This window comes from Mytilus trossulus, chromosome 10 (assembly GCF_036588685.1).
Source record: "Mytilus trossulus isolate FHL-02 chromosome 10, PNRI_Mtr1.1.1.hap1, whole genome shotgun sequence".
NCBI classification, from domain to species: domain Eukaryota; kingdom Metazoa; phylum Mollusca; class Bivalvia; order Mytilida; family Mytilidae; genus Mytilus; species Mytilus trossulus.
Window position 1 is genome coordinate 43,442,223 of NC_086382.1, and position 25,123 is coordinate 43,467,345.

General features: G+C 32.8%; 2 protein-coding genes and 1 pseudogene across 2 annotated transcripts; all 3 read left to right on the top strand.

Moving 5' to 3' along the window:
* The first annotated feature begins 903 nt into the window (after nucleotides 1–903).
* Nucleotides 904–6,425, top strand: LOC134687407 (cytochrome P450 2C8-like). Its single transcript, XM_063547669.1, has 4 exons — nucleotides 904–1,447; nucleotides 3,207–3,725; nucleotides 4,456–4,896; nucleotides 6,206–6,425. The coding sequence occupies exons 1-4, from the start codon at nucleotides 1,120–1,122 to the stop codon at nucleotides 6,382–6,384; spliced, it is 1,467 nt and encodes a 488-aa protein (XP_063403739.1). The 5' UTR covers nucleotides 904–1,119; the 3' UTR covers nucleotides 6,385–6,425.
* Nucleotides 6,426–9,294: 2,869 nt separating this feature from the next.
* Nucleotides 9,295–15,049, top strand: LOC134687924 (cytochrome P450 2D27-like; annotated as a pseudogene).
* A 2,754-nt stretch (nucleotides 15,050–17,803) lies between these two features.
* Nucleotides 17,804–21,496, top strand: LOC134687408 (cytochrome P450 2H2-like). The gene is made up of 4 exons (XM_063547670.1): nucleotides 17,804–18,306; nucleotides 19,023–19,541; nucleotides 20,105–20,545; nucleotides 21,218–21,496. The coding sequence occupies exons 1-4, from the start codon at nucleotides 17,979–17,981 to the stop codon at nucleotides 21,406–21,408; spliced, it is 1,479 nt and encodes a 492-aa protein (XP_063403740.1). The 5' UTR covers nucleotides 17,804–17,978; the 3' UTR covers nucleotides 21,409–21,496.
* The last annotated feature ends 3,627 nt before the right edge of the window (nucleotides 21,497–25,123 follow it).

The following is a 25,123-nucleotide window of genomic DNA, read 5'->3' on the forward strand; positions in this document are numbered from 1 at the left end:
ATGAGGAAGACGAAGCAAATGAGGAAGACGAAGCAAATGAGGAAGACGAATCAAAGGAGGAAGACGAATCAAATGATGAAGCAGTTGAGGAAGACGAATCAAATGAGGAAGAATTTTGGAGAAGATTGACAGCTGTTCCAAAACCAAAGCGTCTGGTAAATGGTGCTCCTTTAGATTTTATGAGGGTGGATGACTGTGTTGAAGAGGAACCAATCGCTATTTCTCATGATATTATAATTTTATGAAAATACGGTTTTTAATAGAGCTGTTTTAACACTTTGAACTAATTTGTATCAAGGAATGTACTTCATTCAGACATACATGATTCTTTGTCCGATTTCGGCTATACTTTTTATGATCCTTTTTTATTTTATTTGTTTTCTTACGCTAGTTTTCATTGTAGGTATTGCAATATTTTGGCCTTGATCATGACTGAAGATACATAAATTATCGAAATGCTGCTGCATTTACAGTTGTACCGGTGCATCTTATTCAGTTCAAGCAGAATATTCGTATGTACATGATTGATTTAACTTTAATTTATGAAGTGAAAAATACAATTCAACTTAAGCAGATGGCATAGATCAAGAAAACAAATTCATTATTGTCCATTTTGCAATGATTATTGTAAGCCAATGTATACAACAGAAAGTGTGTTATAAATAATGAAAGACTAAGTTCATACATATACAAATTAAAGATAACGTGCACGTGTGAACATAATGATAATACTGTCTTATCTTGAATATTCAATGTACAGTTTTTCTACTTTTTTTTAAATTAACTTCATATTCATTTGATAAAATATATAATTACAGAAAATATATTCAAAAGGTAAAATGTATCAAAGTATATGCACTTTTAGCAAAGTCAATATTATTTTTGTGTATGGTCTATTTTTAGAACTGAAGGTTAACGACCATATCGTTTTGTCACAAAATCGTTCAAGTAAATATTTCGTCATTTTGATATTTGAAATATCAAGTATTATTTCATACAAGCTTGCTTACCGAACTAAGATTATTAATATATATAAATGTAAAAAAAAACATATGAGACAGAGTTACGAGATCCAACGAATTCAGTGATAGAAGATCATTTCCTGTCTTAAGTGAAAATATGCTCGATTTATGGACAGTTTTGCTAGGTTTGTGTGTACTGGGTCTATATATTCTGTGGCAGAAGACAGTTAGAAATTCCACTTTGCCTCCTGGACCACCAACAGTTCCATTTGTCGGCAACCTAAATTTACAACTTGACAATCTACCAGAGAATTTCCGTAATTTCAGACAAACTTATGGAGATGTATTTAGCTTGATACTAGGATCAAAAACATTGGTTGTTGTGAATGGATTTGAAGCATTGAAGGAAGTATTTGTTAAAAATGGAGATGTGACGTCAGAACGAGCAGATTCTTTTATTACCCGAGAGCTGAGTCATCATAAAGGTTTGTGTCTTTCATGTGTACTCTTTCGTATAAAATTATTTATATAGGTCAATCGTTCTGTAAAAAATATATGCTTTTTTTAATAACAAGCAAGGTTTAATCGTCATGTTGAGGTCCTGAATATGCTTTCATTTTGCTATTGGATGGTCAACGCCAATCCATCTAAAAAATGCCAAACTTTCCTTTTTAAATAAGTAAGAAGATAGAATATATGAAAATGTGAGTCTAATTAACACAGACTGTCGTTTGGTAAAATAAACAAACATAAATGACAAACCCCAGTCCGTTTAAAATTCAAATGTTGTACATAAATAAACTCATCATCGATAAAAAGATTGAAAATTTTTATTTTGCACCAGACGCGCCTTTCGTCTACAAAAGACTCAACAGTGACGCTCGAATAAAAAAATAGTGAAAAAATGCCAAATAAAGTACGAAGATGGAGAGCATTGAGGACAAACAAATCCTAAAAGTTTTACCACATACAGCTAAAGTAATATGTTTCTGAGGTAGAAAAGCGGTATGTTAAGACCTTTTTTTTTCGAGTGAATCAAAGCAACCAAAAGCTTATCGTTGAGTTTTTCCAACGTAGTCGGTATAGTTTCGGTTTGTGCACTTTGAACTTAAGGACGCTTCACTATGGCAACAGACTACGCATGCTCTAAAATCCTTTCTGTGATTGGACAAAATGCTGTCATGGTGGGTGATTTTGTTGTGTTTGAAAAAACGTCTCGAAAATTATATCGTGATGGAAAGCAAGTGAAAAACTATAAATATTTGAACTAGATCTTGCAAAGATTTATATTTTTATTAAAATAATTGTTTCTACAATAGCTCTTTGCATCCATGACAGCTGTTTATTCGGGACACTAATATAATTATATAATGTTTAATGTAAACGTTGTTGTACGAACGTACATGACTTTTTAGAACGCACCTACGCATGTGAGATTTCCGCGGGGTTTTGGTGAGTGTAAACAGAAAGATACTACTTATACTACCAATAGTTTCTAGCTTTGTTAACCATGAATTAAGTTTAATGTAAACAGTAGAAAATGTATATTTGTTCATTTTTATTTGCACTAGATTTTTTGACAAATTTTAGGTGTCATCACAATATTCTTATATATTAAATTGCCTTTCTAATATAACCAGACTTAGTTAAGAATTTCTTGTAGTTACATTCAGATGGAGATTTTATTAAAGAGGTCCTGCATCATTAAGCCATTGTGCTTCTGAAGGTCATCGAAATGATAGTTTTAAACATATACTCAAATATAAATACGTCGAATATCTTTTTTAAAGATAGTTCTTGTTACATATAGTATGTTGAATTTATTAAAGATGCTGTCAAAGTTGGCGTTGTCTTCTCTTGACTTGTTTGTATGTTTCTGAAATTTTACTTAATGCAAAACTACAAACAGAGACGACCTTAATATGCGTATACTCTGTTGCTGTTATGGTGTATGTGTACCAATTAAAGACAGTTCCACTATTTGCACAGTTATTCAATGTAATGGTTCCATGTTTCTGAAGAGAATTCAAGTTTCATTCCGGTTGAACGATTGTTTATTAAGTTCTGGCCCTTGGACATTTTACAATTGTTTTAAAGAATCTGTTCTGATATGTATTTTGTATACTTTAATATTGAAGAAGATATAGTATGTATTTTAGGTAACTGTGGTTACAATAAGGCTGCGTGTGCATCTACTTTATTGTTCTAAAAGTTTTATATATTTTTTTTTATTCAATTTTTCAGGAATAGTAAGCTCATCTGGTTCTTTATGGAAAGAACACAGAACGTTTACATTAGGAGCTTTGCGTGAGTTCGGGTTTGGTAAGAAGAGTCTTGAATCAAAGATCATAGAAGAAGCTGAAGTTTTAATGAAGCTAATCGAGGAAAAGAATGGACAGTCATTCAACATCAGGCAACTTCTCTATTTGTCTTTTTCTAACATAACGTGTTCCATAGTTTTTGGTCAGCGGTACGAATACACTGACAAACGTTTTATGTCATTGCTGGACAAAATTAAAGAGAACACAAACAGTGTTAACATAACAATGCTTGCTACAACCTTTCCTTTCCTTCAATACATCCCAGGTGACCCTTTTGGTATCAAACGTACAGTAACCAATGCTGATGTCGTGCGTAATCATTTGAAGAATATTGTTACGGAACATGAAGAAACATTTGATGAAAATAATTTGAGAGATTATGTCGATGTCTACCTTAAAAGAATGAGATCAGATGAAGGCAATCCAAAATCTACGTTTGATCGTAAGTGTAAATATGTTTTGTCATACATCAGGCACAATAAGCAATTCCAAGACGGTAAAGTCTCCAACATGATAAAACTTGAAATGATTGAACAAATATCTTACTGCCTGCTTGAATCCAAATCAATAATTATATAGACTATGCTAGAACGCTATCAAATTGTAGCCTTTCATTATCAGTTAGTGGCAAAGGGATACAACTATATATCAGAATTTCTTTGTTCAATTGATGGTCAAATTCCGAATATATATGCTTTTTAAGCACTAATTACCTTTTTTTAAATAACAAAATGTTATGACAATTGTACAAAATTTATCAAAGTAAAATGTATTAATTTGTTTTCCTAGAGAAACGTTCTGCCGTTAAATAATTGTATTTTAAATTAGAATGCATTTATGTGACTCTAGAGAACAAATCTCCAATTTAGTGCATGAACAGTAATTTGTTTGAAAATACCTTAATATGTTCAGAATAAATGTTGATTTATCTTATGTTTTATCCTTTTTGGGTGTATGTACGTGTGATCAGATAATAATCTATCAAAAAATGCTGTCTTTGACTAAAACAATCAGACATTCATACTACATCTCTTTGTTTACAAAACACTACAACAAAAGTAAAATTAATTAAAGAACACTACCAAATAAGTTTCTGATCACTTTGGGTTCATTGTTGTAGTTTTACGCGTATAACATCTACTGTCTCTTAATCTTAATTTCAAATATTTTAGATCAGCAACTTACTTGTACAATAGGAGACCTGTTTGTAGCGGGGACCGACACGACATCAACAGCTTTGCAATGGTTTATTGTTTTGCTAATAAATCATCCTGAAGTCCAGAATGAAATGAGAACGGAGATCAACAATGTCATAGGGACATCCAGATATCCATGTATGCAGGATAAGCCTAAGTTACCTTATACGGAAGCAGTTTTAAATGAGGTCCTAAGATTTGGATGTATAGCACCTTTTACATTACCTCATGGACTAACGGAGGATTTTAATTATAAGGGTTACATGATCCCGAAAGGTTCCCAATTGATGCCTAACTTACATTCCGTCTTATATGACCCAGAGATATTTGACGCTCCAGAGGCATTTCGTCCTACAAGGTTTCTGGATACAGAACGAAAGCTCATTAATCTGGACAAGGTTCTGGCTTTTGGACTAGGTAATATTATTTTCTTTTTTTTTCATTTCTTTGTTTAAACTAGCCAAAAATACTAGGCGTATTGTTAAGAAAGATAGCTTCGCATTTCCTCCACGTATGATTCGGCAGTGTTGCTCGAATCAAAACATTTGCAAAATAAAAAAGCAGATGTGGTATGAATGCCAATGAGACAACTTTCCACAAAAGACCAAAATGACACAGACATTAACAACTATAGGTCACCGTACGGCCTTCAACAATGAGCAAAAACCATACCGCATAGTTAGCTATAAAAGGCCCCGATAAGACAATCTAAAACACTTCAAACGAGAAAACTAACGGCCTTATTTATGTAAAATAAAACATTGCAAGGCCATTACAAAAATATTTGTTTTTAAAGATCCAAAAGTGGTGGAAAAATTGGTTAAGGATTCCTTAACCTGGGGATAGAAATATTAACATTTGTTATTGTTATTCAATATTTTCTTTTAAAAAAAATAAACAGCGAACAATAAAAACAATATATAAAAATAAGGAAATGTTGTGTCAATGAACAATTGATGAAATAATCCGCTTTACATGTCGCATGTTTTCTTTTATGATTCTTTTTTTCTGATATATGCATTTGAATTAGCCCTACACATTGATGAAATATAACAAGTTAATAAGATTAACCCCTCAATCCGTAACAAGAGAATTTTTAGCTTTAATCTTTTATCCACCTAAATTCGTAACTAATGATTTTTGTTTAAGGCAGTCTGTTGCCCACCACAATCATTAACTGAGGATATTTTGTTTCATCAGTACATGTAGTAATTTACCCACCTCAATACGTAACGTACGAATGTTTGATTGACGGTTTTTACCAGTTAAGATATTAAAAAGAATCAAAGAGGTTTGTTTAAGGTGGTACCCAACACCTTCACTAAAATTAATTTGGCTCGTTTAATTTTCGCAAAATTTTGACAAAGTATTTACTTTGACCCCTTTAAAAAAACATAAAAATTTCAAAAAAAAAATTAACCAACCGTTCTGTCAGAAAAATTTCACAAGTTACATAACAGTTTGACAAACACTTATTTTGATCATTGAGAAGCTTAATATCCCCTTAACAACACAACGTAATTAAAACGTTTAGCTGATTTTACAGAGTTATCTCCCTGTTGTGTTAGGTACCACCTTAAGAAAAAGTGCTATAATTAATACGATTTTCTGTAGGATAAATAATGTCCAATGAATGCCATATTTATTCACGATTTATCTTAAAGAATGTTTGTTTGTATACTTTCAAATACTGATTTAAACTATCTTGTTGGTATTTTTGTTATAGGAAGGAGAGTTTGTCTTGGCGAGTCATTGGCCAGAATGGAATTTTTCCTATTTGCAACAATACTCATACAAAGGTTTAAATTTATAGCTGCCGATATTGACAACTTGCCGTCAATAAAAGGAAGATTAGGACTTACATTAGCACCCGTTGAATTTTCTTTTTGTGCCGTCGGAGTATAATAATTAATTTTTATAGAAATATTATTTTGAAGCAATCGTTAGATTAGTTTTGTTTTGTAAATGCCTCAATATTTAAAAGGTTATCGAAAGGAAAAAACAACAGCAAGAAAAGAACAGAAGTTTACATTTACAATGTACGTCAATAAGTTAATTCAAATAAATCTAAATTCATTTTATTCAGTTCAAGTTGGTATTATATTCCCGTACTGCCGTGATCTACATCCAAATCACAAAGGCTTAATAGGAATACAACAAATACTAACTAAGTCAATAAATAAACCACATCATATTAAAACAATTTATGTGTATGTTAATATGACACCTTTTTGCTCATATGACATGAATCTGAATAGTCTGACTATAATTCACAATGGAAACAGGGAAGATGTCAAAGAGACCAAAACCCGACCTATAGCAGGGGAAAGGCCACCAATAGGTCTCAACGCAGCGATAAATTCCTTCACTAGAGGGGAGGGCTTCAGTTGGCCACTAAATAGTGTATATTAGTTCAGCGTAGTGATATCTCAACCCTCCCCTGTACATCTAGTTAATGTAAAATAAACAAACAGCAATACGCACAGTAAAACTCCTTTTGAAAGAAGTCAAAGTCCAATGTTAAAAAAAGTTAACATCTTTTCTTTCTGTCTCTTTCAACAAAATCTGAGTACTGGATAGTAATATGTGCATGATGATAATAAGATATGAATATATCTGTAGTACAAGCAGCAATTTTTACTTGAATAGTGAAATATCTCCCAAGAAAAGAAAAAGTGGCGCAATATATATTTAGGAGTCATTTAAAATATATAAGCCGAAATAAAGTTGACATCGGCATGACAATTTTGGTGAAATTTATTGTTTAGTCTTTTGAGTGGTAGGAAAGCATACAAATTATTTGGCAAACGTTCGGTAGTGGCTACTATAAAACTGAGAACAGAAATGAAGGATGTGTCATAGAGACAACAACCCGGCCAGAGAGAGCAGGCAACAAAAATCACGCACCCGCACGTCATACTTTTCCCGGCTTATGAATTTTAACAATTTTACAAAAGACTAATCAGAGATACCAGACTAAAAACAAACTTGCTAGACGAGCGGCTCACTTGTGATGCTAGAACCAAAAAAAAGTAAAACATTAAGATATGACGTTGAGTAGCAACTTATGATAACTATTTAAACCACTGGGTCGATGCCACTGCCGGTGGACGTTTCGTCCCCGAGGGTATCACCAGCCCAGTAGTCAACACTGCGGTGTTGACATGAATATCAATGATGTGGTCCTTTTTATAAATTTTCTGTTTACAAAACTTTGAATTTCTCGTTAAATTAAGGATTTCTAATCCCAAGAATAGATTATCTTAGCCGTATTTGGCACAACTTTTTTGAATTTTGGATCTTCAATGGTCTTCAACTTTGTACTTGTTTGGCTTTATATATAAGCGTCACTGATGAGTCTTATACAGACGAAACGCGCGTCTGGCGTACTAAATTATAATCCTGGTACTTTTGATAACTACTAAGACATCAAATTCCAAAATGAACACAAAATGTTTCAATGCAAAACATATCAACTGTTTGAAAGCTTTAAACGCAAACTAATACGGAACTTTCTTACTCGTTTAAAGTCATAAGAAACCTCAAATTAAAAAAAAATATGCATATGTTTTTTATAACTAAATGGATAGTTTTCATTATACAACTTATGGGCATATACTTTTTTCAGAGGAAAATTCTTTAATTTGTCCACATTTAGAAGAAATTTACTTATTTTTAATTGCTTGCTTCCAGGAAGCAATTCGCCGACATATTTTCCGTATGCATAGTGACCCGAGCGTAACCCTCCTCGTAAAAATCCGGTAATCGCAATACGCTTGTATCTGTCATTGAAATAAACAAATATCTGATTGTACATGTTAAACACGTGCTCAATACCCATGCTTTTTGTGATTTGTTTACTATAATGTGACAATCGGTAAAACTCGACTTTAAAACACGGCATTTAATGAGCAGTCATATTTGTTAGATCTTAACAAACAGAGAGAGAAAAAAAATACGATTATGTGATATATTTGCGAAAATAATGATAAAATCGTGCACAGAGGACTAAGTTAATGATATATACATGCATTAGTTCAAGAATTGGATAAACATTATTTTTCACCTCTCACTCGTTTCATATGACTTTAAAGGTCACATTCGATTTATTGAGTTGCAACCGTATTTCCATATATCACGAAATAAATTATGTCCACGTTTACACAATGTTAAACGCATGTCAACAGAAAAATAGCACTTTTAACGAGAGTAGAAAGATACCAAATGGACTTTTAAATCATAAAATAAAATGACAACGGCATGGCATAAACAAAGACCAAAAGGACAAAACAGTTAAGTACACATAACACAACATAGAAAACTACAGATCGAGCAACACAAACCCCACCAGGGATGATCTCAGTTTTTCTGGATGGTTGAGCACATCCTCAGTAATGTTCATGTCAGTACGAACGCGGTGAGAATTCAAATTCGATTGGTAATATTTAGGGATAAGAGAACAAGATTATGGTTACGACAATTCGAACATCTCCATCGTCATCTGTGAAACAGATATTTCATAAGGTCAACCAATACGGGATGGCATCCTTAAATAAAGACAACAGTAGTATACCGCTGTTCGAAATTAACGAGGGGATGATTTCAAAATCTATTTTAAAATACAATTTTGTTTTCAATCGACCGTTATTGTTAATATATCTAGTTGTAATTTATGATATTAGCAGACTTATCACTATATGTAGTACCCTTGATTTTAAGTGTGATGGAATAGATGCGTCCAACATAGTCACCATAGTTTGAATTATATATTTGAGTTTGTAACCCGGATTTGTTTTTTTCTTTATCGATTTATAAATGTCGAACAGCGGTAAACTACTGTTGCCTTTATTAAGTTAAAAAAAATTAATATCTATGCATCGGAACGTTAATTGAAGGATACTCCCATTTTCATTCTTTCCTTTCTTTCTAAGGAGACCTTTGTTTTAAATCAGCCGCAAATGACTAAATGAACAAGTCGGCAAGAAGAGGAGCACATTTTGGTCCCGTGTGAATTCCGATTGTTGATTGAATAACATGTTCTCCAAACCATGCACATATTTTTGTCATGGTCTAGTGTTCAGCGGTATTTGCAATATTTTTCTATAAAGAATTTTGCCTGTAAAATTTCACTACTGGTTCAGAAACTGTTTGCCCTTTTACAGCACTTAGTGCATTACCAGTTTTAAGACCTAGTAATATCCAACTAAACTTTTCACTAATGAAATACAAAAACATATAGATCTGTACTGGCATATTTCCCGATCCTCAAATTTACAAAAAAAGAAAGATTGGGTGTCATTGCGTTTGAGTGAACCTTAGTAATGCAAAAAAAATATGCTCAAAAAATTTGATCCCACACTTAATATAAACATACAAGTAAAGTAAGCTTTCACCCATCTAGGTTAAATATATTAAGGATACTAAGATCTTTTAAACAATGTAATCTATTTTTGGAACAAGAACAATTTACTGATTTGATAGCGTTTAAAAGTTATTTTCCATCATTTTAGATAAATGCTCATAATAATACATGATTCGTCCGTTATTTGCTTAACTGTTTAAAGTATATAGGACGATAATAAGAAAGCACTAGTCGTAATAATGATTGACTTGTTGACAGTGTCCTGTTATTTTGTGGACTTGGTCTCTATATTTTGTGAACAAAACAACCAGAAATGGCACACTGCCATCGGGGCCACCAAAATCGCAATTTCTTAGAAACTGAAACGTGAAGTTAGACAATTTACAAGAAGCTTTTAGAGAATATAGGCTAAAGTATGGTGACGTGTTTAGTTTAATATAAGGATCCAAAACGATGGTCGTAGTTAATGGATTAGAGACGCTAAAAGAAGTTTCCATAAAACATGGAGATGTAACGTCAGAACGTCCTGATAGCTTTCTTGTAAAAACATATTGCTCATTATAAAGGTAAGTAAACGAAATCAATAAGTGTAGTGACAAATCAAGAAAAATCCAATTTTAACTGAATGCTGAAAATTGCTTTTTGCAAAGCCAATACTTTTATCAACTTTTTTCCCTATCTGATCACCCATTGAGATTTGTGTTGTGGTCGAAACATAAGTTTTTAAAGCAATGTTTTGTGAACTTTCAGTTTTCTCTTTTTTTGCAATGGAGATGCATTTTTTTTCTGAATGTCCCTTTGTAATCTTTTGTCTGTTTTTTTTTATTAAATACTTCTTGTACCAAATATTTCTTTGGATAGAGATTTGACTGGAAATTAATAATAGAATACAAAGGTCTAAATATAAAGCACGTAGAAAAATATATATATGACAAACCTTAAAATTAAAACGACTGATATCCAAAGAACATTAGTGTCTTATGAACAGCTTGTCACAATTGGTTGGGTAATCATAGCATGTTATTTTGGTAGGTGTTTTGAAAATACTTTTTTTTCTTTTGATTCTAAATTACAGGGGCAAAAAAGGCTTAAATACCTTGTCCTGAATGATTCTTTATAACAGATTTGATTGTAGATTTACCTTTCCTATAAAACCAGTGATAGTTATTGATTAATGAAACCATTTGTGGTAGGTTGTACTTGGTAAATACAGCTCAGTGTTTCTGAAGTCACGTCTATTTTGGTAGATATATAATATTCATAGATAAATTGTTTTGTTTAGGTTCCGGTTCCCATATATGATCTCTATAGTTCATCTCATAGAGACATCAGTTGGGAAGTTACCAGGACAAAACGACATGATAGCTTAAAAAATCTGAGAAAGGCCCACAGTGAAGGTTGGAGGATGGTGATAGGAGTGAATTTTTATATAGTCTAAACTGTTAAAAGTTCGGGCATATAAATGTTGAAAATATGCACAGACCTTTGTTTTGACCTTTGATTGAAAAAATAGTGCATAAAGACTTTCCGTTCTATGATATGACATTGTTTACGATACTTCATAGTTTAAAAGTGGCACATGTTTAGTAAGAAAGGAATTTCCTATGGGAAGTTGCATTTTCTTTATTTACATAAGTGCAACCCGTTATATTTCAAAAGTAAATGAGATAAACTAAATGAAACAAATGAACCAATTTGTATGAGTTATTTATGATTGAAAATTAAATCAATTTTATTCAGGTATTGGAAGTTCGTCTGGGACCCTGTCGAAAGAACATAGAACTTTTCCAATAGGAGCACTACGCGAGTTTGGGTTTGGTAAAAGGAGCCAGGAATCAAAGATAATGGAAGAGGTTGAAGTTTTGATTAGAGTCATTGGAGAACAAAATAGAACACCATTCAAAATCAGAGGACTTTTAAATTTATGTGTTTCTAATATAATGTGCTAAATAATCTTTGGAAAGCGTTATGAACACACTGTCAAGTTTTTATGGCACTTTTGGAAAAGATTAATGAGAACATGATCAACAGCAACATATTGATCCTGGCAACAATTTTCCCTTTTCTCAGATATATTCCTTGTGATCCTTTTGGTCTAAAACATACTATTTGTAACGTCGATGACGTGGACAAACATTTAACACTAGTCATAAATGAACATGAAGAGACCTTTGACGAAAATAATCTGCGAAATTATATTGATATTTACTTGAAAAGAATGAAATCAGAGAAGGGCAAAACAGAGTCTACGTTTGATTGTAAGTTTATGGTCACAATATGCATGGGTTTCACATATTATACACTATGAGGTCAATATCATTAATATTTATAAACTTTGTCACTGGATAAGGTTGACATGAATCAATTCCATTAGCACTTTTGGAAATAAAATTGAGAATGGAAATGGGGAATGTGTCAAAGAGACAACAACCCGACCACATAAAAAAACAACAGCAGAAGGTCACCAACAGGTCTTCAATGTAGCGAGAAATTCACGCACCCGGAGGCGTTCTTCAGCTGGCCCCTAAACAAATATATACTAGTTCAGTGATAATGAAAGTTTATATTATTTCTGACTTTACTCAACTATTGTTTCATCACCATAAAGCAGCTAAAAATGGTAACAATAACAGCCATAGGTTTTACTATAACAATTAAACTTATTTTCCGTTTCTAGAAGAACGCATATTGTTTTTATCCAACATTTTAATGTTGAGGTTTTAGCATTTATGCTTTAAATCACTAACCCTTACTATGATTTTTAAAGAAATCAGTAATTGAAGCAAAAAATATTTGTATACCTCTTGGTTTTTTGGGGTTTTATTTTTTATTTTTTTTTTTGCATGATATTGATTATAGTTCACTGACTGTAGGATTTAGTGCTTGATATGATGATTGTATTGTACAAATTATCGTTTATAACTTCCTATTCGAGAAAAAAAAAGACAACTGGAAGTTCCAAAATGAATCCTTGGTCCTTGGTTAACTCCAATGTTTACCAACATATCGGTCATGTAAGCACCATGTGTTCTATCTTCGCTTTTTCGTTACTTAATCTTCTCAAAAATATTATTTTTAGTCTACATTGATGTGTAGTGCTCGAATACTTAAAAAAAATACTTGCATAATATCAAAGTTGTCCATGCAAAAGAAACTGAAAGGTAATTCAGTGATTAAATTGTGACAACAATCAGGTTTTCTACTCATAAACTTTAACAACTTAATTTAAATATGAATGAGGATCATGATCATCTTGGTCAATGATCTTTCATTTGTATATAAGTATATGGTGCAGCTACGGGCAATTTAATAGGTGTCGCGGTCTGTACCTCCAGATCCCTATTCATATGTTAGATTTGGAAAACATATTTGACATGTCGAGACAAAGTTGTTTTATCATTTGACAAAAAAGTTTGGTATAAACTTTAGAGTTCGTTTAACAATTATAAAAATATGGGATATAATTTCATGTATGAAATTTAGATTGTTAATAGCTTATTATTGAAGTTATTAAGGTTTGAAATATTTTTTTCTATCTAGTTCCAAAATAAAATATAATATACTAGTAACAGCTTACTGCCTAAAAAGATCAAATGATCTGACATTTAGACTATTGGAGGTAAATAGAAAGCTGCAATGCTTCAGATATTTTTTTCAGATGAGCAACTTTTTAAAACAATGTAAGACTTGTTTGTAGCAGATACCGAAACGACATCAACGGTAGTGCAGTGGTTTATAGTATTGCTAATAAATCACCCAGAAGTTCAAAACTTGATGCGAAGAGACATTAATGACGTCATTGGTACATCTAGATATCCATGCATGGAGGAAAGGGCAAAACTACCCTACGCAGAGGCAGTTTTACACAAAGTCCTGCGATTTGGATGTATTAGCCCTCTTGGTCTTCCTCATGGTTTAACTCAAGATCTTATTTACAAAGGACATATAATTTCTTAAAGATTCCATGCTTATTCTTACTTTACATTCTGTTTTGTACGATCCTGAAGTATTTCAAGATCCAGAAACGTTTACACCTTCCAGATTCTTGGATGCCAAAGAAAAGCTTATAAATGTAGACAAAGTTTTAACATTTAGTCTTGGTAATTATCTATCTATTCGAATAAGAATAAATACTTTTGTTGGCTAAGTTCATACCTGTGATTTGTGATTGCTTATGAGCATTTCAAATTAAAAAAAATAGAGAAATTCTTAACAAAGTTCATGCCGAGATTTTGTTTGGGTTCTGTGTTCGCTTTTTTTTTGGTGGAAAAAGGGCTCTGGGTGATCGTTCTAGTGTCATTTTAATTAATGTATGCACTTCGTGCTTCAATTTGGTCTGACATTTTCAGATTCATGTGAAGGAAGATAGTTTAACAATTCAATAAGGGGATATTATTGTGGAAGATGTCTCCTCTATTTCTGTTTTGGATACACAAAAACATGTAATTAAAGTTGTATTGTTGATATTTGATTTTCTGATTACCTGTTGAGGGTATTAAAAACATTATTTATGCACTTGACTGTCCCTTTGGTATATTTCGTCCCACTTTTAGCCAACACAATTTAAATATGTAAAACATGAAATGTATCAGATAAGGGTTAAGCTACGTACATATATAAATAAATGTCTCACTTATTTGACTTATGTAAGATTTTTTAAGTGATTTCATTTGAAAGTTAATAGAAATGTGATGACTTCCTTCCTCAATAGAGGAATGCTTTACAAGTTTGTCTATCCTTACAAAATATTTGTTTTTTTTTATCTGTTATTCTATAAAGATATTATGTTGGTGCATTACATCAAGGATTTGTATAGTTAGTTAGTCTTACTATACAAATCCTTGATTACATGATTATTCTAAATAGTTTACAAAATTTGTTTCATTTTACAAACTTTTTTTTCGTGTCCAAAATGAATTAGAGAAGTGGTGAGGTAAACGTGAATGAAGATACACCATAAGGATTTCAAACGAATAACGATATATAGTCATTGCTGTTGCTGCTATAAATATAACCGTTACAAATATATTTGTTTTGTAGGACGAAGAGTATGCCTTGGTGAGTCATTAGCCAGAATGATTTTTCCTGTTTGCAACTACACGTGTGCAAAGATTCAAGTTTCTTCCATCAGATCCAAATCATTTGCCTTCAACAAAGGGTAAAACTAGGCGTTACGTTGGCTCCAGAAGATTTCTTATTCCGTGCTGATGAAGTATAATTACATGATAACAGTTGAGATTCATATGTTTCTGTCATAAACAAAGCTCCACTAATAACTTGTAATAAAGTAAATGCATTATGTATATGATTAAAGCAAATCTGTATACGTTTCTTGCGATGCGATCATATTTTGTTCATGGCACACATTTCTTTAAATAATGACATTGTTCACTTGTCAAATAACTCAAATTCAACTTTTTTTAATGAATGTACTTGACACTTTCACTAGCTTTTTAGGTTGCACAAAGGAAAATCTTTTTATTTTCAAAATGGTCACTTAGTCATGTAGTTCCTCTGGTTTCTATTTTTTTCCCACAAAGAAGTAAACCACAACTTTGGTATCTTTGATAACTATTTTCACTACTGGGTCGATGCCACTGCTAGTGGATGTTTCGTCCCCAAGGGTATCACCAGCCAAGTAGTCAACACTTCGGTGTTGACATGAATATCATGAATGTGGTCATTTTGTAAATATATCAATTAAAACCTATGAAAACGTATAACACTGATCAATGCAGTGGCCGTTGTCACTTCACAATTTACATATAGTCCGCCTGGCTACGTTATTACCGTTGACCTCAACATTGTCAATAACACTTTCCTGCAACATCTGTTATCCAAAGTTCCGAAATATCGTCTGCCTTAATCCATCAATTGGAAATACCACTTCGAAATACTGATGGTTTCAATCGAGGCTTATGACAGACAATAGGCTAAACACGAGAAAGAAGACGTATATACTCTTTCCGAATGGATTAAGGCTACATGATTAACTTTGATACACAAATAAGAATTAAGAAACTGAATGGATCTATCAATACCCAGGTTCCGTCAATCTTTAAAGAACTAAATGTTGCAGAACACTTTACCTGCCTCACTGAAAAATATGATGTTGTCCCCGCAGTTAAAGTCACAAACAATAACGTTTTAGTGTGTAAATCGCATTACATCAGCTGCTTGGTAAATGAATAAGATATTGACCTTTCACTTGGAACCTCGACATATAGTCTAACGACGACTACTGAAGAGGAAATCCTGGATAATTACAGGTCTGTTATATGTTCCATTGGAATTTCAACCAAAGATGAAGAACTGGATCTTCCATCACTGTTACAGTATTGGATACCTAAACTACGTTAGTGTCCCTACAAACAACGGTATATTGCTGGGTCTTCAAAGTGCTCCAAGGAACCTCTTTCTAAATAACTTCTATTTTATCCGAAATCAAAGACGGTCGTCAAAGTTATTTTGAAACGCCTATTCTAGAGGTGGCGTGAATCATATGTGGATATTACAAATTTTCAAAGATCTTTTAAAGTACTATTTCATCTTGCAAAATTATTAAAACATTTGACTATTCTACACTTTACACACGTTTTCCCATTCCAACCTAAAAAATAAATTGAATGAGTTGGTCATTGTTCCATAAAAAAAGAATTGCCAAGTTGAACGCAGATACAAGTATCTTGTCTTAAAGAAAATAAATATTACCTTGTAAAGAATCACTCTCATTCAAAGAAAAAATGTTCTGAAACTGACATTATCAAGATGCTTGATTTCTTGATTGATAACATATTTGTTACGTTTAGAGGACCTGTTTTTCGACAAACTAACGGCATTACCATTGGACCAATTTTGCTCCTCTTCTTGTCGACTTATTATTATGAGGCTGACTTAACAGAAACTTCTTAGGAAGAAAGATAAGAAGTTAGCAATATCCTTTCACTTTACTTCCCAGTATAAAGATGATGTTCTCTGACTACTAAATGATTAAACATTTGGTGACTATGTTGAACATATCTATCCCGTCGAACTAGAGATAGAGATTCAACAGATACAGATAAATCTGCCTCATTCCTTGACTAACATCTAGAAATTGACAATGAGGGTCGGTTGAAAACAAAACTTTACGACAAAAGAGATGATTTCGGCTTCCCAATTGTGAACTTTCCATTTCTATCGACTCTTTGTGTTTAATTAGTCAAAAACTATTGATCGTTTTGGAATAACTTAGTCAAAATTGAGTCAATGGAGGGGTGGATCTAGCCATTTGAAAAAGGGGGTCCTAACCCAGGACAAAAAGGGGGAGGGGGTTTCAAACTATATGTCCCCATTCAAATGCATTGATCGTCCAGAAAAAGGGGGTTCCAACTCCCGGACCCCCTCCCTCCCTAATTGGATCCGCGCCTACAATGACCATGTATACATATGTTCAAATTGTCGTCACTTCTTTACTTTACTCATAACATTTACATGATTTACCCATTGCAACTTGGATATTACTTATAATGAGCAAAACAGAGAGTTCCGCCAGTTGAATGGTGTCTGCATGCTTATCCTTCTCGAAAGTCATTTCCGTATCTATTTCTCTGGGTAATGTTGTTTTTATTGCTGTTTCTTTTAAGATTTTTCGTTTTGTCATATTGTTCTTGTCTGAGGTTCATGTTCACTTCTCTTTTCTTAATTGTGCTTGCTGTTTAATTACCTAGGTCATATGATTTCTCTTTTCTTTTTCTTTTTTTCACGAAATGATAATAAAGGTTTGCTTTAATATACATGATATATTTGTGTTTAATTTGAAATAATAACTGCAACGTCAAATCAGAGTGAGATTTGTAGCAAATGCTATCAGTTGAATTGTATAACTAAATAAAATACACTATTATAATTGAAATAGGCTAGGTAATACACAGTATAAATATACTGTGATCTAATTATAGAACAAGGTTATACGGTCAATAACTCAATCGGTTTCTTTAAAGCTATTTCGTCATTTGAATGCTTGTAATAACAAATTTCTTTTTCGTCATTATTAACTGTACAAATATATAAGATGATGAAAGGGGAAGTACTAGCTTAGCATGCTTATGTATTGTGACAGTCATAAGAAGCACAACATTTCAAACTTGATGTAACAATGCTTGACTTATCAACAGTGCTTCTGTTATTTTGTGGATTTTTCCTGGTCATTTGGTGGAGAAAGACCACCAGAAATGTCACTCTGCCACCAGGGCCACCGACAACACCATTTCTGGGAAACTTAAACGTGAAGTTGGACAATTTACCAGAAGCTTTCAGAGAATATAGGCTAAAGTATGGTGATGTGTTTAGTTTAATATTGGGATCCAAAACAATGGTCGTATTTAATGGACTTGAAACACTTAAAGAAGTGTTCATCAAAAATGGAGATGTAACTTCAGAACGTCCTGATATGTTTATTGCGAAAGAAATTAGTCGTTATAAAGGTGAGTGCATTTGTGAGGTTTCCGTCAATGAATAGCAAAATTTTAACATTTAATTTATCAGACTTGGTCACTTCTGAATTTCTCAAATCTTGTATTTACCAAAACTATTTTTTCAGTAGCGGTTGAACCAAAGAAAAAAATCAACCCAAATGTCTCTTCTTTAAAGTGAAAGACTTCGCGACATTACTTGCAGTCATATGCATGATATACAAGTGAGAGGTTTGGTTAGCTTTAAAACCAGGTTGAATCTACCATTAAATAATAAAGTACCTGTACCCGGTCAGGAATACGACAGTACTTATCCATTCGTTTGATGTGTTTGAGCTTATGATTTCGACATTTGATTAGAGACTTTTCTTTTTTTAATTTTTCTCGGAGTTCAGTATTTTTGTGATCTTACTTTTTTCATCTGATCATGAACAACTTCCAACCTTGTTCTCTCCATTTTTAATATGGATTTAAAATTAAATTGGTGTTTCTGTATAGTAACTAAATATACGTCTACAAAATAAACACAGAATAAACACTTTTGTCTAGAGATCATTATAAAACGTTGACGAAAACATCTGAGATCTATAACATACGAAAAACATATAAAACAGACACGTGCGGAAAACTAAAATTACACATAGTTTTTACATGGCTTGTCATCGCAAGATTTACTTGTATATATATTGTGTCAAATAAACATTATTGTTAAATTTATTTAATTTAAGGCATTGCAAGTGCGTCTGGTCCGCGATGGAAAGAACACAGAACCTTTGCAATAGGAGCACTACGCGAGTTTGGGTTTGGTAAGAAGAGTTTAGAATCTAAAGTAATGGAAGAGGTTGAAGTTTTGATGAAGGCCATCGGAGAAAAACATGGACAACCATTCAGTATCAGAGGACTTTTGACTTTGTGTGTTTCCAATATAATGTGTTCAATTAACTTTGGTCAACGCTATGAACACACTGACGAGTTTTTCATGTTACTTTTGGAAAAAATTAATGAAAACCTGAGCAACACAAATATAATGTTTGTGGCTACCATTTTTCCTTTTCTCAAACATATTCCTTTTGATCCTTTTGGCTTAAAACGCAATCTTCGTAATGCTGATGACGTGGAAAAACATCTACTGCTTCTTATAAAAGAACACGAGGAGACATATGATGAAAAACATCTACGAGATTTTGTCGATGTCTTCTTGAAAAAAATGAAATCAGAGGGAGGCAATCCAAATTCAACGTTTGACCGTAAGTTTGTAAGCACAATATGTATGATTGGGTTTTTTTTCGTACATAAGTAATATATGTATTATCTTTGTTTTGTGATAATACTCAATTATAGTACAGTTTTTAAACTACAATTAGCACTATGAATTGTATTTGAATTGTAACAACAAATTGTTTCCTTATCTGTATTCGATAGATTCTAAAAAATCAATGTAAGTTAAATTAGTGTACTTTCAAGAGATATTATTGCAACCATCTATTGATACACAGATGAAACAGGGTATATTGATTATCAAGTACAATTTTAATGCATGTATACTAGTAATTGAAAACAAATTTCTGTGCATATCCTTATAAATCCGTTGTCGTTTTCTTTCATTTGTATTTTGTTTGTATGGGTAATGAAAAGCATAGAAACAACTAATATAAATACATGATTTACAAAATACACTGACTATCACATTTGTCACAACTCGGCCGATTCTGTACCTTCATTCACGGATAGAAGAAGAGTAGCGGATTAATTCTATGGTTCCCGATTGTGACTACCTTAGAATTCATATTGAAATTTGTATTTCTTTCAGATGAGCAGCTTCTAAAAACAATAGGCGACTTGTTTGTAGCAGGAACTGAAACGACATCAACGGCTGTGCAGTGGTTTATAGTATTGCTAATAAATCACCCGGAAGTTCAAACTTTAATGCGTCAAGAAATCAGTGACGTCATTGGAACATCTAGATATCCATGTATGGATGATAGGGGGAAACTACCTTATACAGAAGCCGTTTTACATGAAGTTTTGAGATTCGGTTGCATTGCCCCTCTTGCTGTTCCACATGGGTTGACTAAAGATTTCCATTACAAAGGTCATGTGATCCCAAAAGATGCCATGCTTATACCTAATTTGCATTCAGTGCTGAACGATCCTGAAATTTTTGAAGAACCAGAAAAGTTCAGACCTACAAGATTTTTGGATGCAGATAGAAAGCTTGTGAATGTAGATAAAGTTTTGGTCTTCAGTCTCGGTAATTTTGTAATTATAGGAATATAAATACGTACTTAATAAGATACTAACAGAAACAAAAAGCTCATAATATAACCCCATGATGGTTGACGAAGGTTTCCAGAGATACCAAAAAGATAATTAAAATATTTTTCCAAAATACCAATAAAACGACCAAAAAAACAGAAAGGACAAACAAAATTACTTAACACTTGACTGAAATATAAGGACTGAATAACAAAAATCCCATCAAAATCTGAATGTGATCTCAGGTGTCTATAATGATATCAAAACGCACCATACGTATAGTTGATTCCCCTTGTGTTCTCTCGTGCTAACCTAATTGTAATGATATAAACCAAGGATAACACACTCTGGTATCCGAAACATAAGTTGTATTCACTTATAAAATGATAAAAAAAAACAGAAATGAGATGTTTGAAATGCTGGGTTTTTTTGTGCTTTTTTTTTAATTTATTAAGCTTCTGGTGAACAAAATTAAAGTCACCTTAATATGCATTTATACTACGTTTTCAAGTTATGTATATATAAAAAAAAAAAAAAAAAAAAAAGGTGATCATATTTGACTACTAGTACTAGTACTACCTTACAGATACACTCATCAAACGAGGAATGGTTTGTAACTTCTTTTATCAATGTATCTTAATTGTAGTTTACAATTATTTTTTTATAGGACGAAGAGTTTGTCCTGGTGAGTCATTAGCCAGAATGGAGTTTTTCCTGTTTACAACGTCACTTGTGCAGAGATTCAAACTACTTCCATCAGATCCAAATAAGTTACCATTACTTAAAGGAAAACTAGGCATTACGTTGGCTCCAGAACAATACACATTTCGTGCAGTTGGAGTTGAATCCCCGAATTAGTTGTAGTGTATATGGTTTTTCTATAATCAAAACTCAAATTATATGTATTAACTGTGCATAATGTTATAATAAAAACTATTTCTTCGCTTCTTACGTTTTCATTTCGTTACCATGATAAAGTGTCACATATCAGATAATGTCATAAAATATTTCTATCATAAAATATTTGTTCAAACATATTCTAAATATTTCTTCTCGACTCTATAGTTTCTCGACTCTATAGTCTAACATAATTGCGAACCTTTTTGTTGAAAATATGACATTCCGATGGGAATCCAGGTGGGTTCTTCTTCTTTCCGACTTTTCCTTTGCTCGTATAAGTCGCACTGTATGCACTAGTCTCTAAATAAATCGAGAGTAGCAAGCCGTCTTTGAACTATATACAGATGATTACCCTCAGTCACTATGAAAAGATGGGAACTTTTATTTGTAAACTCATCTATTCTATCTTGAATTAATCATACCACAGATACAGTTAATTATGTTTCTATCTACCATTCTTTTTTACTCGCTTGTAACATCATCTATTGAGACTTATAGTAGAAACTACTGTTCTCTCTTCAATTGTTTTGTCAATTTCTCTCCGACTTATGAATTTTTATTACCCCTTTTTTTATTTTCCATTATTTTCTCAACTTATCAAATAAAACAGTACCCATGAATAACACATGATATAGCTCTAACTTATCTGTTTAAATTGTATTTTCAATTTACTAGTATAATACTTTTGCTTGCTAAGATAGGTCATATATCGTCCGTGTATGTTTAAAACAAAGAATTGTGATTTGATTGCCAATGAGACAACTATTCTCGGCCATAAGTCGACGGACCAACAAGTACGAGAATGCACGGTATACTAGTATATACTCGGGGAGATATTCACGTATTTTAAAATTACCAGTCCTTTTGTTTATCTTTTCGGTTGATGAAACAAAATTTTAGACCTTTATTAAGAATTTCATATTCCATGAAAGAAGCAATTCGCTTTGTCATTTTCAATATGGTAGTTGTCAGCATAGTAGAACGACGCCCATAAGTCATTCAAAATTCGAATAATATACTAATAAGGGGGGGGGGGGGGGGTCGTTAACAATAAAAAAAGAAAAAAGAAGAAGTAAATGCATATCAAAAAAGGTTCTATAAAACTGGCTTCATAAGGATGCTAGTATTTATAAAAAAGAAGAGGTGGAATGATTGCCAATGAGACAACTATCCACAAAAGACCAAAATGACACAAACATTAACAATTATAGCTCACCGTAAGGATGCTAGTCTTTGTTGACATGTGGTTTGGGGTGATTAGGTGACAAGTTGCAGGGCAGTATTTCTCTTATTATCAAACATATCCTCTTTTAGTGGCACTGACAGTTAATCAAAAATGAAAAAAATGCCTTTCGTCTTTGTGCTTCCATAAAGGCTGAAAATTCTTTATTTACGCGGGCTTCGTCTTTGAATTGTCCATTTTCATGCTGCATTCCACTAAGTTACACCATTGGCATATGTTCATTGACACAGCCAAGAAGTAAAATATCATTACAATTTCATGCTATTGTAACTATATCAGAGTTCACATATATTTAAGTATAAAGCTTGTTATAGTTGGCAAAGTAAGATTAACATGAAAGAAAAACTCCCTAGCTAGCTGCAATGAATCAGGTCAGGCTCGTAGCCAGGAATTTCCAAAGGGGGGTTCGTTGGACTCACAAACTCGACTTTAACAGTCACAATTCGAACAGAACATAGACTTTAACAGTGCTTATTGTTTTTAGGGGGGTTCGTCCGACCTCTCCCCCCCCCCCTTTGCTACGGGTATGCAGGTCAATTTCAATTGGCTCCATATTCATAATTTGCATATAGACATGTCGTGACATGGTTTTAACAATAAGCGAGTAAATGAGTTCTCTGATATTGTCATTTTTCGGAAACCTTACCTTGCTGATGGTAAATTTGCTTTATATGTTTCTACCTCCCTGTTATAGTTTACACTTGATAATAGGCACGAACTAAGAAAACGTATACACATATAAAAAAACACAATATAAGGGCAATTACTCCTAAAGTGATTCTTCTGATATTTTGTGTGCAATCTCTGAGCCTGTTTTGTCTCGTCAGATTTTCTCTTTCTATTATAGGACAATAACAATCAAAACCAAGGAGTAAACAAAGACTCACAAAACCAAAGGACCTTTACATCAACAGTCATAAATAATAATTAAGAGGAACAATATCAGATATGATTTCTGGCACACTTTTGTCATAATGGCCAATTAGCTCATGACTGCGACCCGACGTAAAATTTATTGAGTGATGACTTTAATTTGATTGATTCATAGCCCTGTCTTATCAACTTTTGAGAAAGCAGTAGTATTCCTCGTTCAACAAAATACTTTGAGCTAGCCCTAGAGTAACGTATCAATTGAGACACATATACTCCATAACCTGGTGCCGCTGGGATGCTGCTACACAGAAATGGAAAGTTGACTAGGAAAATTAAAATCATCGCGTTTGTCATAAATTTTGGTCTTCAACCTACCATGCATCAGTAGTTTGACATTTAGAGAAAAAGGTCTAAATATGACGCAGATTTATCTGTGTCGGTAGTATCTTTAATTTCAATATAAAATAGAAGATGTGGTATGATTGCTAATGAGAAAACTATCCACAAAAGACCAAACACAGACATTAACAACTATAGGTCACCGTACGGCCTTCAACAATGAGCAAAGCCCATACCGCAATGACATGCAGTTCACTTGGATATATTAAATGTAAGCGATCACTGAATATATTATTAGTAAGAGGCAGTACATCATCAATATACCGAAAGGTGAAATTAAAAGACTTGACTAATTTCTAGAGATACAAGACAATGAATGCATTTTACACGGTTCTTTTTAAGTCATGTCGGCAATGTGTGATGACTTCTAAACAATCACAAACTTTGATTTTGCCATTTGATCATGGACTTTCCGTTTTGAATTTTCTTCGGAGTTCAGTATTTTTGTTATTTCACTTTTTACACTACATACCCCGAGGACAAGTCCCCAAAGTTAGGTCGAAGTTCAATAGTTTGAGTGCAGAGAAAGTATATTTTAGACAAGTAAATTATTAAAACAAAATAGTCTTTTAAGGCAATAACTCCTCGAGGGGTCATTCAAATTATTCTGGTATTTTTGTTGACTTTGTATTTATAAATGCTTTAGCTGATAACACTTTCCGTTTATCTAATGTAGCGTTTTAAGTAAAAGATAAAAACACAAAAATGTCAGGAAATTTTCATTTTACGCGTGCAAAAAATCCTTAAGGGGTAAAAAAAAAAGGTTCTGTCCTAATGTCGGTTGTAAGATCTGGTATTGCTTATCATGCATGTGTGCATATTCCAATTTATGACCATATGCGTATACTCATATATGGTCCGACCATACGCGTATCGTCGGACCATATGAGTATAATACTCGTTTGGTTATTATATTATGTTTTAGAGCAATAAAAATAGCCAACCATCGTCTTTAATGGCAATAAATCCATAACTAGCCATTGAATAAAATCCTTACAAAACGGAGGTAGGAAGATCATGCATGACATTTCCATGATGCATCGGATTTTCCCAACTTAGTCATTAAAAAAGATAAGAACATTAATAAACTCTATAGACTTCTGTTATATTTTTTATACGGCTAGCATTATGGTTGAATGACAGGGAAAAACACACTTT